Source organism: Balearica regulorum, chromosome 10, assembly GCF_011004875.1.
Source record: "Balearica regulorum gibbericeps isolate bBalReg1 chromosome 10, bBalReg1.pri, whole genome shotgun sequence".
Lineage (NCBI taxonomy): Eukaryota > Metazoa > Chordata > Aves > Gruiformes > Gruidae > Balearica > Balearica regulorum.
In genome coordinates this window covers 19905435-19923915 of record NC_046193.1, presented here as the reverse complement: position 1 = coordinate 19923915, position 18481 = coordinate 19905435, and the positions used below count along the sequence as shown (strand labels likewise).

The following is an 18481-nucleotide window of genomic DNA, read 5'->3' as shown; positions in this document are numbered from 1 at the left end:
GTTTGATTTTTCTTTAAAAAAAAAAAAAGAAGTTATATATTATATATATATTTTTGAACTGCTTGGAGCAAAGTTGTCTCAGCATTCTCATTTTGAAACCCCCATATTGAGGTGTTTATTACAGCATCGTGAAAATTCATATTTAGTTGAAACCTGGCAAATGTTTTTTGGCTTGAAGCAAGTTTCCTTTTGAAGGAGTTTACTATTAAGTGTTTAAGAGTTGGGGTTTTTTTTCATTTCTCTCTATTTTTCTTTTCAAAAAGAAACACCTTCCAGAACTGGGTTCAGAAACACGAGGCCAGCTCTGCAGCTAGTGTGAAAGCTGTGAGTCAAGCACAGAGCTGCAGCCATTCATGTTTTTTCTGACATCTGTTAAGGGAATGGGAGGAAGGGAATTCAGCTGTACTCTACAAGAAAAGAGGCTTTTTTGTTGTTGTTTTGGTGCGTCCTGCGTAGCTGCATTCCCACCAGATGCTGGTGATCCTAATGCCAGCTGCACAGAGCACAGCATCTCTGATTGCCTGGAGCTGGTCCCTTCGCACGCCCCAGAGCAAGGCAAATTTGCTGTACCTGTAAGAAAATTGAGTGTGTGCCAGGGCTGTTGTTCTATGACTTAGCTGTGTATTGAATGACATCCCTGGCAGGGTCTGGGATCACCTTGTTACAGTTCCACTGGCGTAAATGCAGTCACCGCTGATCTGGTTTGTGCTATGGCCTCAATATCGACGACCCAGTCTATACTTTGCTTTATACTCACATACTTTTCTTCTTTTTCAGGTGTGCAGACCCGTCTTTGTCAATGTGAGGACGTGCAGGTAGATAACTAGGTTTGTATAACCTGTGCTAGCAAGCTCTGTATCCCACAGAGCCAGGAGCAGGAATCCCCTACGTGGTTCTCTGCTGGGCAGAAAGCCTTGCTTCATCCCTGTCCTGCAGGGAGGACACGCTAGGAGACGGCAGGAGTGTGTGCACAGAGTTCTTGTGGGGAGGCTCTTCCACGTCCCTTATTTCTGCGTGCCAGGGTGGGTGTGCAAAGAATAGCCCTGGCACCGGTGGGAAATGGCTGTTGCTCACCAGTGTTGGGTCCCTGGCTGCCCAGGGGAGCCCAGTGGCACCGCCACCTCCTCTGCCCCTTTTCAGCCTGTGAGATGGGTGAGGGTGAGGATGGATGGAGCAAACTGCCAGATCTCAGGCAGTGCATCAGTAGGGTCTGCCCTGATGGCCTTGTGTCTCCTTATGGAGGTGGGCAAACATTTCCAGAGACAACCAGGACCTTCCTGCCACCTGAGATGGTTTCTAACCCTGAACCCAAATGGGATTTCTTCTGAGATTCTGAAATATTGTAGACAGGGTTGTTTTAGGGGTTTTTTTTTCCACTTCCAGTTTCTAGCAGCAGCCAGAAGTGGAAGTACCAAAGCCTCGAGAGTGAGCCTCCTTTCTCTGGCTCTATCTTGCAAACTCAGGAAGTTTGAAGAGATCTGATAATCACCCTTACCCTTGCTTATTTATCAGCCTAGTGTCCCCCCAAGGGGGTTCCCAGTGCCCTACCCGAGATGGCTCTGTTCGCAGGACTGTGCCGGCTGGCTGCCGCAGCAGTGTTCGCTAGAATAGGAAAAAATACCATTGGTACTTTCGGTCCAGTCCTGCTGGTGCTTTTTCTATTTTTGCTCTCCCGTTGAAGTTTCCACAACAGAATTGTGCCTGTGCTGTGAAGGTACCAACTTATTACCACCATTTTGTGTCACAGATACGACAATTTCACTGCAATATTTAAGATACCTCCCTGGGATACCTGTGCCTGGACAAGTGTGAATTTGGCTCTATCCGTACTGGGGCTTTTCAGCCCCTTCCACGACACTTAATTTACTTAAGTGATTTAATTGCAGTATTGACTTGTTGGTTTCCCTTCCTCTTCCCCCCCTCCACGTTATCCTAATTTTTTTTTTGTATTTTATTACCTATTATTTTTTGACACTGTGTTCCCACATATCATTGCTATGCAGATGTTACACAGATGTATTTACTGTTTTCCACTTGCTGTGTTTCATTAGTCTATTCAGCAACTTTATGTCTTTACTCATCCCAGGCTTCACTGTTCTACAAACGGCATGGAGCTAGAAGATCAAGGTGCTTTTTCTTGGTTGCCAGCATCTAGCACAAAGGGGGAGGCAGATTTGGAGACGTTGCTTGTTTCTATGGATAATAATCAATAAGACCCATTAGGGAGACAACTACATACATCACTAAACTTTGACCTCTGCTCTCCAGAGCAGTCCCAAGATGCCTATTCATATGCTGGTGACATCCAGATTGTGCTATTGCAAAAGCCTCTTTGCTTGGGAAGGGATTACAGATTTAAATTGCACAGCCTTTGCTATCTGTAGAATACAGTGTGCAGGATGCTTAGCTAGAGCCTCTAGTTTTTGTTGGCTTGCTTTTCTACTCAGCCGAGTTTTATATTTAACATTGTTGCATGCAGAGGTTTTTATGCCTCTCTACCTTTTCAGGCTGTTTTCTACTCCTGTCTGTCTGGCATTTTAAGGGTTTGCAGACCTTGGAGATTCTTGGCGCTGGCTGTTGCTTGCATATTGCTCCTCATCTTTCAGATCCTTTTTCTACTATGTTATTCTTCAGCAGGCTGTTTCTGATAGAAAGTTTTTGGCTTGGTGTTTGAAGTTCCTGATAGTCGGCATTTGATCACTTGCTAATTCAGTTCTAAAACTATTTTCCTTCCTATGAAAGACTATTTACAAATAGATTATATTAAAAAAAAGAAAACTTTAAAAATACCCTTATTTTGCTGAATAGAGGATGTTTTAAGTTTTCTGGGAGGAAAAACACACATATCACATGTAGAAGCAAACTGGAAATCCCTGGGAGTCTGAGAAATCCATCTCTAGGCACATAAGCTGGATGAAGAGTTTTTTTCTCCCTGTACTTCTCCCCTTCCCTTGAGAGAGCATCTACTGAGATCTGCTGGCTGGAAACAAGTCAGACAAGCTTATTTGGTGTGGGTGGGTGAGGAGGGAGAGACAGGCCTCTGATGACAGCAGTAGGGTCTGACCTCAGCAGGATCACAGGGGCAGGAGGGACCGTGTGAGCTGCTCCGCTCTGTGATGCCTTCTGTAAGTGATCAAGGTCCATCTTTACATGGAGTGCCTTTGCTCCTCCCATTGCGAGGCTGTTTCTGTTCCTTGCTCCTCTGAAGGTTAGAAACAGATGTCTAGTTTCCAGCCTACATGTCCAGCACAGATCAGTTGTGCTCTTCTTTCTTGTCTGCTAGCTCTTTCAATGCTGCGATGTGCTGCCTCCTTCCCCAGTGCATTTTTAAAAGAGTGGTCATATCCCCTCCCAGCCTTTGTTTCCCTAGGCTGAGTAAGTTGAGTTTGCAGAGGCTTCTCTGATAAACTAGGCTTTCCATTCCTCTGATCATCCTAGAAACTCTTCTCTGTGCTTGTCCCAGCTTTTTTTCCTTCAACTGGAGAATCATCTGGAGAATGGTAATTCCAAGATCTTGCTTGTGCACCATACAGTGCCATTATACATTTCCCTGTCGGTATTTGTTGGTACTTCTGATACCTGCTGCTCGAGACTGGCCTTTTCCGGAGCTAAGTCACACCAGCAGCACACAAACACCTGCGACAGTCTTCTCCCTCCTGTGTGCCAAACCAACGAGCTTCTGCTCCAAGTCAGAAAGTTTTATTATGAGCACTCAGCTGCCTAAGTTGGTAACACTGTATTTCATCCCATTTCCATTTTGTTCTCTCTCAGTTATTCTCTTCTTCCAATGTGACCTTCTGCTTCTCATCTTCAGCTTACTAGCACAACCCCTCCTTTCCCTAATGAGGTCACTAAGGAAAATATCAAGTAATGTTCGTCCCAAGGCAGTGTTTCTGAGGAGCTCTACCAATGATCTTCCTCCAGCCCCATGGTTCTCCTTGCTTCATCCCTTGCCTACTTTGCTATGCTTGTGCTCCCAGTTCAGCTAAAAATATCCCATCTGAACGTGCCTCCGAGTCTTTACTGAAATCTGGAAAACGGCACACTGTGCGGTAACTCTTATCATTTGTTTCTCTCCCACAATTATCAGTGAAGTCTCTTAGTGTCCCTGTATTAATCCGAGACACTTGTTAACTCAGAATGTTTTGCTGGAGCATGCATAAACCTCTGTGGTGCACCAGGGCCATCCATCAGCGAGTTCTGTGTTTACACATCCCTAGCACAATGCTTTTCCCCAAAAGCTTACAAACTCAGCCTGGGCCATGTTTTTAAAGATGCTGTCAAGTGCTAAGTGAGACTTCCAGGAGTAGTTTCCTCCTGACTTCTCAGCGGCGTCAGCACCTGAAGCCGATGGCAGTGAATGCCGTGCTTTGAAAGCAAGAGAGGGTGCAGTTAGTTGGCCACCAGTGTCTCTGGCCAGCGCATGCTTTCTGGTTTGGTGTTTTGTTTTGTGGTGAAGACGTCCAGGCTTCTGAGCATAGGCTCCTGCTTCCCTTGCCAATGATGCTCTCACGGTACGGCAAACATTATACTACTTTGTGTGAAGTCTGCCGGCTTTCACACAGCCTCTTTTTCTTCCACTCCTTGATGTCTTCTCCTCATCCTGGAAACCTAAGGAAGCCAAACACATTTAATCCCCTTCAGCAGGACACGCAAAATGAATACTGGCTGTTAAGGTGCTCTAGTGTAGCTGGTTCACCATTTCTACCCTCAATTGCTAATTTCCTTTTCCACTCACTTCTGCTAAAAGGTGCTAATCGTGTGGTGATACGCAACTTCCCTGCCCCAGAGAGCAGCAGCATCACTTCTGATCCTTTTAGCTCCAGCTAAGCTAATAGAGAGACCTGTGTCCTGAGCCTGATTCCAACTCCTGTGTAACAAATTCCTTATTAAATCCACAGAAAAGTCATTTACCAGTGGTTAGACTTCAGGCTGTTCAAGACAGCAGTCACTTCTGAGAAGTTACGCAGATCTGATGCAAAATTACAAAAATGCATATTTACCACAGTGACCAACGGGGCTGAGAAACTCAAGTTAATATTTATATTTGGCATTGAACCCCATGCACAAATACTGACTTTGGCTGCGCGTCTAGCGTCCTGGTTTATTTTTAAATCCGTTTATACCAATGGTCCAGGTGCAGGGAATTATCCTTGCACTCTCTGCACCCCAGGTTTCAGAGGTCTCACCGTACTGAAGAGGATGTTAACAGGGTGCTCAGCTTGGGGATGTGCCTCCAAGCATCCCTGGCCAGCTGCTCCGTGGAGGGTACGGACCGCCGGTGGCTTTTGGGGCTGAAACAAAGAAGCAGGAGCAGCTGTGGTATTGCTGGGGTGAGGGACAATTCGGGGAGGGGAGATGGGGATGCTGAGCTGGTGCAGAGGGGTAACCATGCTCCATCTGTCTCACCCCAACATCTCTGTACCTGACAGGGAGGATGTACTGATGCACAGCCAAAGTTTTGCTGGGCACAGCTATTTGTGCACAAGCTTCCAGCATAGGCTGTGGCAGCCAGGTTGGCCTGAGAGGTTCATGCCCTGCTCTCCCAGCCGCTGTGAGCGTGCCTGGCCTCGTGCTGTGTCTCTTGTCGTGCCCCGGAAGCATCTGGAACCAGTGTCTCTTTACAAGGTTTTTGTCGTTAAAAATACACATGGTGGGGGAAGGGGAGAGGTGGAAAGAAGTGGGTTAACAGGATCCTCTTGCAGTTGAGAGTGCTCTCAAGCAAGGAGTCGCACCGTTGGCACTGCTGAGAAAGTGGCATCTTCTGGAGGCAAGGGTGGGAATTTCTTCAGGTGGAATTACCACCAACTGAACAGTACCGCGGAGTCGAAACATTTAACTGGAATGAGTTTGGTTTGAAAATGTGCCATAGATTCACATGTGAGCCTAGAAATTTACTCCTTTCACTTTTCAATTCCAGACTGCTGGAGTTAATGAGAAGAAGTGCTAAATAACTTGCCCAAGGCTGCCTTGTGAGCATGCAAGAGCCCAAATTCTGTTAAAAATCCCCAAATGTTCAGTGGGATGCACTGCCCATGCCACCTCAGTGAATTTTGAGGCTGGCAGGATAACTCACTGTGCTAACACCCTGATGTGAAAGAAATACCCCACCAAGGCAGCTGTCATTTAGTTTGTCTGTATTTTCAGCCCTGAGTTCTGCCAATGGTTCCTGTCTTGGTGCATCGGTGTCTGGAGGGGCCAACAGGGAAGTGCTGCCCGCATCCCAAAAGCTCCGGCTGGATCAACATGTGAGCTCACCGGTGGACACGGTGCTCTTCCAGGAACCGTCCATGAAGGCAAAGACACCCAACTGCAGCTTGAGGAGTGTTTAACAAACTGGGAATGATCATCTCCAATTGCATGTACGTGATTGAATGAAGTCACACTATACTTGGGTTGCCAAGCTTTTAACATGTGATTTTGAAAGCGTTATTTGCTGAGGAAGGAAGGTTTCCAGGGGAATTGATAATAAAGGATGTAGTAGGTTTTTGGAAAGAAAACAACTTTTGCTATGAAAAGAAAACAGCAACCCTGAAACTTTTTTGAGGAGATAAACTGCTTTCTAAAAATGAGCTGTAGCTTCTTGGTGTTTCCACAATAACTTACTCTGTGACTGTGGTGGCTGTCACTCTTGCTTAACGTGGCAATGGGGAGTGAAGGGAAACAGCTGCGGCAGAAAACGGGAGTCAGACCATGCCCACATCTCCTCCCAAGGCAAAATTTCAGTGCTTTCGGCCTTTCTGTGCTTCTTCTCAGGTTCTCTGCTAACCCTGTCCCCAAACACGATGCTCTTCTTGTCCCCGTAACCATCATTGCCATGAAGTTCTGGTAGGGATTTCACACCAGGACTCCGTGTGCGCTTACCAGACCCCATGAGCACTGCTGAGTTACTGTTCCCACACAGATTCCCGAAGCAAACGTTACTGCTGTAATCTAAAAGAGCAAAAATGTTTGGAAAACAGCAGATGCAATGGGAAAATGACACTTCCTACATGTGATAATTGCGCAACCTTAGCTCTGCCCTTGGAGTATGTCTGCTTCTCGCTGTATTGTTCGGGAATTTGCGTGGCGTAGAAAGAAGTCATTGGAAGTCTTCGTCTGTACAAATTGCAGTTGAAGCGGTTGGTGCAGGTGCCAGCAAGGGTTAAATTACCTGTGTGAGGCTGGGGGTAAGTGGATTACATGCAGCTATTAAATACGAGAGGTGCCTGTCGGCATGATTTGACTGCTAAAAAGGGCATCGGTGGAGGGGAAAAAACCTCTGTGGCTTGTGAGTGTGTCCAAATCACTAAAGCTTTAAAGCGTGGGATACGGTTACGCTTTCCTCCTGTCATGGTAGGAACGTATCCTGCCTTAAGCCACTTACTTACATTGGTTTGCTTTTTAAGTAGCAGTTTTCTTTTATTTTTGTCTTGTACTCAGCCATAGGTTAACTTTGTTCAGAGCGTCTTCACCCTTGCCCTGCAGCTCCGCTCCCCAGGCACAGCCCTGCGCAGCCCATAAACATCCCTCCTGTCTGCACTGTTCCTTGCCTGGGGATGAAGTTTGCTCTTCACTGGTGGGAGCTGTTAACTCGGCTTAGTTGCCACTGAGAAATTGGGAAAACACTGTGAAAAGATGTCTGCCCTTCAGGGCTTGCTCTCATGCAGCCAGGAGCAGTTGAAACAACTTTTGTCTTTACATATCGCTCATTACCCTTGCCCTTCCCGAGCTGCTCATTGCTGAGGAGCCGGCCCCTCACGAAAAGTGGCTCATCAAAGATGGCAAAGGGCTTGTCCCCGGCACATCGCCGTCCAGCCCGCCATGCCAGCGTTTCCACAGGCTCGAAGGGGCAGGGGGGAGCAAGGCCAAGCTCGGGGCAGGGCTGCCGCCTTTTGTGAAATGCCACTTTTTTACCACCTTGGGAGTTTTGCAGATCCTGAGGTTGTGCTTTCGTTGGAGTTGAAAGATCGGATTGACGGGAACATTTCTGGAAGACTGCGGCAGCGCTGTTGAAACGCCTTCGCTTCTGTACGAGCCAGTGACCTGACCCAAAGTGGAAAGCAAACTCCTAAAGGGAGCGGCCGAGGTATTGGTGAAGGCACGGGGAGCCCGTGCCCGAGGAAAGGGCAGGGACCAGGAGTTCGCTCCCGGCTGCCCAGCCCTACGTGGTAACTTCCAGCGCAGCCGCACGGCGGGGCGAGGCACGGTTCGGTTGCCCTTCCCCTCAGGGAGCGGGCCTACGCATCCCCCGTCCCCCCGCTGCCTGCCACCGGTACCTGCCGCCCCTCCCGCCGCCCGGGCAGGACGGGGCCGCACGGCCGAGCTCTCCCCTCACGGGCTCCCGCCCGCAGCAGGCCCCGGCGGGAGCGCCGCCGGCCTCAGCCCCGTTCCCCCGGGGACGGGCAGGCGACGAGCCCTCCGAGGGGGAAGGGACGGGAAGGGAAGGGGCCACCCGCCACCGCCGCCTAAGAGGAGCCCGCCCTGCCGCCACGGCGGGGTCCCGGTGCAGGGGGCAGCGCTCCGGGCGCTGAGCGGAGGGCGAGAGGGACGCTGCCCGAAAGGGCTCCCGGCCGGGGGCGGGGGGCCGCGGCGGGGCGGGGGTGGGACCCGTCGGGGAGGCGGCGCGGCGCGGGGGGCGCTCCCCGCTCTCCTCCCCGCCAGAGCCGGCGGCGGGGCCGCCCCCATTGGCCGCGGCGCGGCGGCGAGCTCCGCCCGCCCGTGCGGCGCGGGGAGGGAGAGGAGGGAGGAGGAGGAGGAGAAGGGAGGGCGCCGGGCTGCGCTGCTAGTCTGGAGCGGAGCCTGGCAGCGGCAGGAGCGGCGGCGCGGGGGTGAGGAGCAGCCGGAGCCTGCTGGACGGAGGCAGCCCCGTCCCCCTCCCCTCCCCCTCGCCTCTTTCTTTGTGCGCAGGGCAGGGGCGGCCCCGATCCATGGTCATGGGCGACAAGAAGAGCCCGACCAGGTGAGCGGGGGCGCGGGGGGCGCGGGGAGAGGCACCTAAGATGGAGGGAGCGCCGCGGGGGCCGCCCCTGCCTGCTTCTGCCCCGCCGGCGGCGGCTGGCCCGGCTCGGCGCTGGCGCGGCGGGAGGGGATGGCGGTGGGTAGGCCCCTGGCTGGTAGTTGCGTGCGTGTGCTCCGCCGCGGGGGAAGGGGGGGGGCGCGGCGGCGAGGGGCTCCTAAGATGGAGGGAGTGCGCGGGAGGGGGGCGGCGTGCCCGCGCCGCCCCGCCAGGTACGCGGGGGGCTGGGGCGGGGGGGGGAGCTGCGGGCGGGGAGGGAGGGAGGGAGGAAGGAAGGGAGGGAGCAGGCTCCTAAGATGGAGGGAGCGTGGAAGGGCAGCAGGAGGAGGAGGAGTGCCGGTGTCTCCCTGCCTGCCGCCGGTGCCAGGGCTGGTCTGGTGTGAGAGCAGCCATGGCGGCTCCGCTCGCTCGCACTCCCGCTCCGCGCACTCGCTGCTCCCAGACAAAGGGAGGTTTAACAAGGTGGAGGAGGGAACGCGCCTCCCAGCCTTCAAACTCTCCCACCCTCTCTCCCACCCTCCCTTCGAGGGAGGGGGGCGGCCCCCGCCGCGGTGCGGGGGGCGCCGGGGGAGGCTGCCGGCCCGGCCCGGCTGGGCTCGGCCCGGCCCGGCTGGGCCCTCCCGCGGCGCGGGGCCGGGGGCGGAGCGCGGCGCCGCACCGCACCTCTCCGGGCGCCGGCCCCGGTAGGTGTTTGTCGGCTGTTCCCGGGCGCGGGGGGAGAGCGGCGGTGAGAGCAGGCGCTGGGTTTCGGGGCTCTGTAACATGGTTTCTCATATGTGTGTTTTCTTTCTCTCCTCCTCCCGCCGCCTCTCTCCTCCTCCCCAAACACACACGTACACACACACACACGCTTCCCCTCTCCCTCCCCCTCCTCAAGGCCGAAAAGGCAAGCCAAACCTGCAGCCGACGAAGGCTTTTGGGATTGTAGCGTGTGCACCTTCAGGAACAGCGCCGAAGCCTTCAAATGCAGCATCTGCGATGTCAGGAAAGGCACTTCCACGAGGTACGTCCGCACCTTTCAAGGCGGCTTTCGCTCCGCACCGGGCTGCGCTGACTTGTTGATTTTTTTTGCTGTTGCCCAGATATCGGCTGCTTGCACCCCCCTTCCCCCCCGATGCAGTCCCTTCTGTCCCCGTACAAAAGCTCGTGGATTTTAAAAATTCTCTTTCAAGTGTTTAATTGGAGCTGGAAGACATGTTTCGTGGATGTGGCAGCGACCTGAATCTTTTTGTTGTTCTGTGCTTTTTTGTCACTGATGTACGGAGGACCCCTTGGAGATGTGCAGGCAGCCAGATACGTTCTGACTGTGGTTTGGGGCGGACTGTTTTCTGTGGTTTGGGTGGAGATTTACCTGTGTTTTCCTCAGGAGTAGAAATGATTGAGGATTAGGGGGCAATAAGGGAAACGGCTGAAACTAAAGATGCCACAAGAACAACTCCCTTCCTGAGATGTTGATCTCTCGGTGTCTGTTGTCATCCGAAAGGAATCGGCTTTGTGCTCAGTGTTGGAATGGTGCGGATTTCTGAAAGCTTTAGCTGTCAGTTCTCTCTTGATTACCTTACATTGAGTAACTGTGGAAATCTTTGTGAGATGGTGAAGCTGACATAACAGTAGTTAATTTAAGCTAACCCCCCCCCCCCCCCAAAAAAAACGAAAACAACCCAAACTTGCACTCTCCCAGTTAATGGGTTCAGAAAGTTTGTCCTGGAAATACCAGTTGGTGCTTAAACAAGCATGTGGTGCTCTGCTTTTTCTTTCTTCTCATTTGTTCTACCATGTTGACTTAAATTTTGTTCATACTGTATCTTCCAAATATGAGTTCCCATTGGTCTGCTGTGCCAGGGAAGTAGTCCGTAAGATTTCCATTGTGAAAAGCATCATTTTCTTCCTTTGAGTGAAGCAGTGTATTGAGATGCTCTCATCAGCAGGCTGTTTGCATGACTTGGCTGTCTTGACTTGATTGACAAAGGAGGTGAAAGCGTGTTCGGTCGGTCATTGTTCGCACTGTGCTTTAGACAATGTGAAGTGCCTACATTTTTAATGGGGAGCGTGCTTTTGGGCCATTGAAATGCCCTGAGTTACGGCAACAGAGCACCCTGGTACTTCACAGCGTGTGTTATGATGCATGCTGGTTACAAGTATCCCTGTGCGTTTTACAAAATATACAGAGGTGTTGAAACAATTTAAAATAGCATAGTTATAGCATTCCATAAGGTCGAGCTTTTGGGACAGTAGTGTTCTGTACACATCTACAGCTGATTCTTCACTTGCTTTGTTCAGTTTCATTTTGTCATGCAACTAAACCCTCACAGCATGCTTGATTTCTGTGGTTTTCTGTTTCATTGGCTTCCCCGTTGGCTCAGGTGAAACACGTTGATCCTGCAGTTGCCTGGTATTTAACTGTGCTACTACAGCGCGTAGCCTTGCAGTCACCGAGAGTTCTCACAGCGTCACGTCAAGCATGTGCATGGGTGTTTGTAGGAGGAGAGCCTTAATGAGATGTAGGAGCCCATATGGGTTGTATCTTCTATCCAGCTCAATCATTTTCTTCTGGCCACCATGCTGATGTTCATTTTGAGAGCAGCAGCTTTCTCCCACGTGCCCTTTTTTTTTTAAATGATAATTTTCAAACTGTTTGAGGTAGTAGGATGTTTTTTCTTGTAAATGACCCTTAAAAAGGGTAGTAGTTGGTGATTTCAGGTTAAGAGCTGTAGCCAGCCTTACTTGCAGATGTGATCCTCGGGTCTAGAACATTGTACTTCTATTTAGCTTTTAATGGACCCTTATGAATGGCTTCTAATTTTAATTCATTTAATTCATCAGCTTTCTATTCATTATTGCTGCTTTTTAATTTGCTTTTGTTTGTAGAATCTGAGAAAGTATTTAAAATATTCAATAGACCATCATGTCTTCTTGCATACTTATATGATTTATGAATAAATATAACCAAAAGCAGGAGTGATTGAATGTTGTGAGTGAGTGTCGTATGTTGAGAAGACCTGGGAGGTCAGAGTTCTTTGTTGTGGTATTGCTTTGGGTGTTAACAGTATGTGACGTACGAGTTGATGCAGGGGAAATTCTTCAGAATTTTTAAAATAAATGACTGACTTAAAGATACTTAATGAGTTATCATTGATAATTTATTACTTGAAATATAATGTGTCTGATGAGCTTGACTGTTAAGTTGCAGTTTGACAAGTTGATGACACTTTTCCACATTTAAAATTGCCTTGTTTCATTAAGGCTTGCTTCAGTAACACTTACCGGAAATTTATCAAACTCACTTTTTAAAAAAACTCAATGAAGTAGTGAAAGATAGACATCATAGATGTGGTGAGGCAACTGGTTTTCATCAAATTATTGTGTGCAATGACAGTATACCCAGTTTTTTTAATTAAGATCTGGTATGACCTACTTCCCCCTCTCCCTTCCACTGTGAAGCCAGTTATTTGCTGTAGAATTTACTTTGGCTGATAAATATTCTTTGATTTGAGAACTAGTTAGGACATTAGCTAATTCTCACCGTGTGTATATTTTTTCAGACTTGATATAATCCGTTGGTGTGTGGGAGGGATGGCTGGCAGTGGTTAGAAGTCTTACTTTCTCAGATCCAACTATCCCCTTTCCCTAGGATCTCATAAAATGAGCTTCAAACACAGTTTTAGAGTTGACCTGCCAAGTCAAAATCACTGTAGATGCTTAACAGTTAAATTGCACCTGAATACTTTTTCAAGGGCTGTTTATAAATGTTTCAGTTGCACTTTTAAATAAAAATGAGGTCAAATCCATCTCAAGAGAATTGGGAGTTGTCGCGCAAAGATTACATTAAATCTGTAGTACTTAGTTGAATACTGGATTTGTTACAGTATGTCACTAACTCCCTTTCCTCAACTTTATTCTTGCTATTTTATGATTAAACTTTATTATGCTCTATTTAGGCAAGTATTTTTCTACGGTCCTCCTTCTGCAAGGATCATGGCAAATACATAAGCTGCGTTCAACATAATGTTCACTTGAGTGAGATGATTTAACTGGCTAGCTTGGGAGAGAGCAATGGGTAATGTGTTTTGTGTTCTTTCCTGGAGGTTTTCGTATTGGTGTAACAGCGCAGGGAACCATCACTTCCACTTGTGTCCTGCAACTCTTCTGGTGGTTTGCTCTGGTGTAGCCCCACCAGCTCCTGTGCACTGGAGCAGACTTCTGCTGGGAAGTTTAATCCATGGACACATTTCCTTCCAATATCCATTACTTCTTCAAATGCGGAAGGAAAGTTTACTTTGGATTTCCTAGGAGTCTGAGGGCGGAATTTGGCCTTGTATTTCCCGTTATGGGGATCTGTGCGTTCCTGTTTGAGGGTAGATGATGACTTCCTACTTCCATTTGTTTTTCTTAATGGTGTTCTTGCTCCTCTTCCCCTTTGGTTCTCTGATGGTTTCCGTATGTTGTGTTCCTGTACACCTCTTCTTGTAGCTTCCTCTCTCCTCCCAGGCGCGGCTGCCCAGAGTGTTTCTATGTGAGATTGCTTTCAGACATCATTGTGAAGAAGAATATCCCCCCCCCCTCTTTTTGATTTCACAGAGGTAGTTACTATTTTTGGAATCTTTCCTTTTGGATGAATAGGCAAACACTGTGAGGTGATGGAGCTTCTCTGATGTTAATTTTTCTCTAACTTTAGGATAAGTGCTTTCCTTGTCTGAACTTCACTCCCTCTATCATGAATATGCATTGATTACAGAGAAATGCACTATAAAAAGTCAGTGGAAGTTGCAAGAGCAACAACTGGATGTCTGACATGCAAATTAACAAAACAATGGGACTTTTAAGTACAAAATTAACAACTTGTACTGTGTATGTCCTCTACAAGCCACGCAGTTAGTAACCATTTCTGTTGTATTTGTTGCTAATACCTGTACACCCAAAGTGCATAGTCTGGATTTTGCAACAAGCGATTTGGACGTACCTTTCATTGTGGAGTGCTCAAGGAGTGTACATCAATTGTGTATCCCTCTTCTGCCCTTCTTTTGAGAGGAGGTCAAGCTGAAACTATTCACCATAATTTTAAAATGAATTTTCTCTTGTGTGGAACAGATTTTTCAGATGTGTACTGGCCTTTGTTCCCCATCAGTTCTCCAGAAGATTCCTTTGCATGTTGGCAGGATCTAAGCTAGCACCTTGAAGGACATACGCTACTGTCCATGTCACTATTGAAAAGTATTCTCTTGTTTTGCATCCAAGCTGGGCTGACCAGAATAGACACCAGATAGTCCTGCTATTCCTGGAATGAGGAATCACGCTCATGATCCTGACCTCCATATAACTAATATATGCCCTGCTTATTTGCCATGGATTTGCAGGACCGTTCTAAAAATGCTTCCTTTGGTGTGTAGCTGTGGTGTAGATTGGAAGCAAAGTGGTTTCATTCAGTTCTTTCAAGTTAAATAGCTTTCACCTGCATTAAGGTGGGCTTTATTTAGCATCATAGCTGGCCTTTAAGTAGGTTATTTTCTATAAAAACGGAGTACATGACTCGTCTGGAAAAAGCTGTTGTGGAAGGGATGTTGCCTTTACTCTGGAATATTTGTTTTATTAATTGGCCATTTAGATCTATGGCTAAATCGTCCCTGTTTTTGCTGTTGATTGCTGAAGTTGAATGGCAGTTGGATCAGGTGGAGCAGAGCATGGTCTGTACCAGCCTGGGGTCATGCCAGTCCTCTGTGGGGCCGTCCAGTTCCTGGCGATGTGCCCCCTTGGGGACTGCTTTGTTGGTAATGGATGGGGGCAGCCTAATTCTGCTGAGGTAGTTCTAGGCGCTGGAATGCACGATACCTATTTGCAAAATGTTTGCCCACGTGCAAGGAGTTCTGAAGACCTCTGTCTCATACCTTCTTTACTAGCACTGTCTAAAAGTAATTAGCTGTTGTTTTCTGAATTTGTAGATGAGGAGTACTCTTGCTAGGCCTGGCAAACGCACCAGGGCATGGGAGCTAAGGACAGGACAAGCCCTTTGCAAACCTAGCATTTTACAAGCAGACAATGCTGATGGTTCGCAGCAAACCCCAAATTCTGGGGCTGTGACTTGACAATACAGTAAGTTTGACTTCATGACTCATTGCAGGGCTCCAGGTGCCTCAGCCATGGGACTTGAAGTATTGATCCATTATAAACTGACTACTGGTACAGATTCATGCTACACTGATGTTTTTTGTCTGGCATAGAGTTAGTCTGTGAGCCTTCATCTGAGCAGGTGAAGCTGTTCAGCTTCAGATCAGCTGTTACCTGTCATCCTGGTGCAACCGTAACACTGGCCTAAGATCTGTGTCTTGTACTTTTGCTGTTTGACAGAAATGAGAGTTGTGTCCTGATTTGCTCTTTGCTGATGTTTGGCTCTGGCATTAATGATCTCAGTACCATCACCCCAGGATTTCTCTTGGGTCTCAGCACCTCTGGGAAATCATTCTCAGCAGGGAGGATTCTCAGCACTGATGTGCACCACCTTGGCAGTACCCCTTCACTATGGCTGCCAAATTTTGGGGCCTGAAATGCTGTAGGTTACAAACACCGTAGGTACTTTGCTTCTACCACTTGGATAGGATCCTATTAGGGAATAAAAGCTATACCTGTTGGGGTGCTTTTTTATTAGGGGGAGAAGAGTCTTTATGTTAAATAACACACTAAATAAAAATTTTTAGTGTGGTTAAGGTGTGTTACAGTGTTTGTGTGGGCTACCCATTTGAGTTAAAGGATTGTGGATGGTAAGGTTTAAAGATCTATCTCTGTCTGTTGGAGACTGTGTAAAGATCTAATTGATAAACTGTGACACTGAGTGTGTTAATCTATCACTGATAATATCCACACTGCATATTAGTCATTTTTCCCTTCTTCCATAGACTGCTTTTTTGGGAGACGGGAATCTAAATCAAAGTATGTATATGCGTGTAGGAGGAGAGGGCACGCAACTTTCTTTTATTGCTGTAAAGACATTGCGTCCACTGGGATACTGGCCCTCGTTCTTGGCGGCTCCTCGTGGGGATGTGGTAGGCAGAGGAATGCTGAGCAACTTTCTCTGCGTGCCTTTCTTAATTGCCCTGATTGTTTCATGTGCCCATCAGCTGGCTGCGGAGGGGCTGCTGCATTTGCATGATTGGCCTGTGTATTTGCACCCTGATGTGGGTTCATCTGGTAAGTGGGACATTACTTGCACTGCAAATAGTGTGCAGTGTTGCCTGGAGCAATAGCTGAGAGCAGGGCGGTGGTAGATGTAGCCAGCCTTGGCCCCTCTGGGATCTTGGCTCGCAGCCCCGTGCTGCATGTTGGTGTTCCCCAGCAGCTTGTGGTGCTGTGGGGCTGAACTGTTAGGTCTCTGAAAAAAATGCATGGGACCCAACACCCATGAGGGATGAAAGGAGTCAAGAAATGTGCTGTGGTCTAGGTGGATTATTTTGGCTGGCTACATTCAGCTTTTGTGCTATAGCTTGGATACCTCTGCTGTAACTCCAGGGTTGTTCACCGATGATCCTGAATCAGGTGTCACTCGTACCCTGGCTGCCAAGAGACTCACTTTGCATTAGCAATGTGAATTAAGTGACTTTGCTGTTGTGGGCTCACTGTTCCTTGCTGCGGTGCTGCTCCTTTTCTCCCTGCTCCATCGGGCTTGAACGAGCAGACAGGCTCTTCCAAGGTCCCTTGGTGAGAAGCACAGGAGTTCACAGCACTTGTGGGAAGTCCTGCATGTGTGCAGTAATATGGCAGCAGGGCGAGAGATAGGGTTTCAGTGTGCTCCTACGTTAAGTGAAAGATGTACTCTGCTTGTCCTTTATTATGTGCATTTCTCCTTGTCTGTGTAATTCTTCTTACGAGGAAACCCACTGACCTATTTTGTGGGATTTCGGGTGGTTCTGTAGGTTAGTGGGTTCCAGTCCCGCAATGTAGGTCACTCGCAAGGTGCGCTGGAGTTTCGTAACATGTAGCTCTGACTTGAAATAGGATTCATACAAACTCTCTCTGTGCCTCTATTTTGTGGCTGTACTTTACATCTTTTTTTTTGGCCTCGTTCACAAGGTAAAAGGAGAAATTGGGACATTTCCAGAGGGAAGGTGTCTTACAGAAGGGTTTGTGAGTTTATTTAAAGTGTGTGTGTTTCAGACAGGTAATGGCAAATTACTGTTATTGTCACTTTGTGTTTATTAAGGACATGCCAAAAAAAGCAGCCACAAATACTGAGTAAGCTGACCTACCCTAAGCAGATGTCCAGGATTACACGATACAACAGAAATTATGTGGAAATACCTCCATACATTTACCTAAGTTCCTTTTACAGCTGACACATGCTAAATACATTGTCTCTTTGTGCAGACAGATTTTCTTTATATCAGCCAGAGCTCCTTTCACACTTCTTTGGTATGTCTGGAGGTATGACCAAATCCTTAACATCGCTCTTTCCATAAGCCAGCTATTAATTAGGAGTATGTTCTTTGTAGCAGAGTGCTAATTGGTACATCAGCAAATTCACTGCCTGTTAAATATTGGAAAGATTTTAATTCTGACTGGCTCAAATATAAATGGGGGGGGAAACCATCACTTCTTGCCGGCCTGGTGGGTTTTGTTTGCTTGGTAAAGCGATATCTTTGGAGTCAGGTGAAACTCAACTCCTTTGGAAAAACAAAACTGATTGGCTAAAACTGGGCATCGTTTTAGTATTTCAGTATTTCATTACTGAAGATGCTGCCTGTGTTTCTGAAAGTTAATAGAAGATTAGCTGTGAGTGTACCTTTAATCAGAAATACTGGAAGTGCATGCAAAAAAAGGGTTGTATGGATCACAAAACCAGGAGACCTGATTCTGAACTGTATGTAGTCTTATTCAAGATGCTGGCCTGGGATTGTGGAGTGTAACCCCCTATGCTACAAGGATTAAAATACTAAAAATTGATACTTATGTTCTTTAGAACAGAAGTCTTGTAATATATTGATTTTAACCTTCTGACTGATAACTATTTTGAAGCATACATTTTATGGGGATTTGCTGAGAGCTGAAATGTTCCATATTTAAGTAAGCACAGTGTATGCTTTGTGTCAGTTCCTATATGGAGGTGCAAACTTCCAGAAACTATATTTACAGTCTACATGGGAATATGTTCAGGAGTTCTAGAAACTTTAGTTTGAGGATCTTATCAGATTGGTTGTCTTTAAATAGAAGCAAAACAAGTCAGTTTTAGATTCTGTTAGGGGTAAACAAGGAATAAATGTTTAGACGTGTTTTCTCAAGCAGATTGTTCTCTGGGATTTCAGAGTTATGATGGATTGCTTGTAACATGCAGGGGTACTAAGTAAGACAAAACATCTTGCCTGAGATAAAGCTGCCTTCTTCACATTTATATTGTTGAGTAGACAGACATGAGACTGATTATAATCAGAGATATTTTTCCTGAACTAAATTATTTTTGTGCAGGTAGGACTATGTCTGGGTAATTCATGTGCAACTTAA

At 47.6% G+C, this 18481-nt stretch overlaps 1 protein-coding gene across 1 annotated transcript in view; it reads left to right on the top strand.

Moving 5' to 3' along the window:
• Window positions 1-8709: 8709 nt before the first annotated feature.
• Window positions 8710-18481, top strand: part of RYBP (RING1 and YY1 binding protein) — a 45343-nt gene continuing 35571 nt past the window's right edge. Inside the window, exons 1-2 of the mRNA XM_075762452.1 lie at window positions 8710-8941; window positions 9876-10001. Coding sequence (XP_075618567.1) covers window positions 8910-8941; window positions 9876-10001 — 158 coding nt within the window. The 5' untranslated portion in view covers window positions 8710-8909. The remainder of the gene's footprint in view (window positions 8942-9875; window positions 10002-18481) is intronic.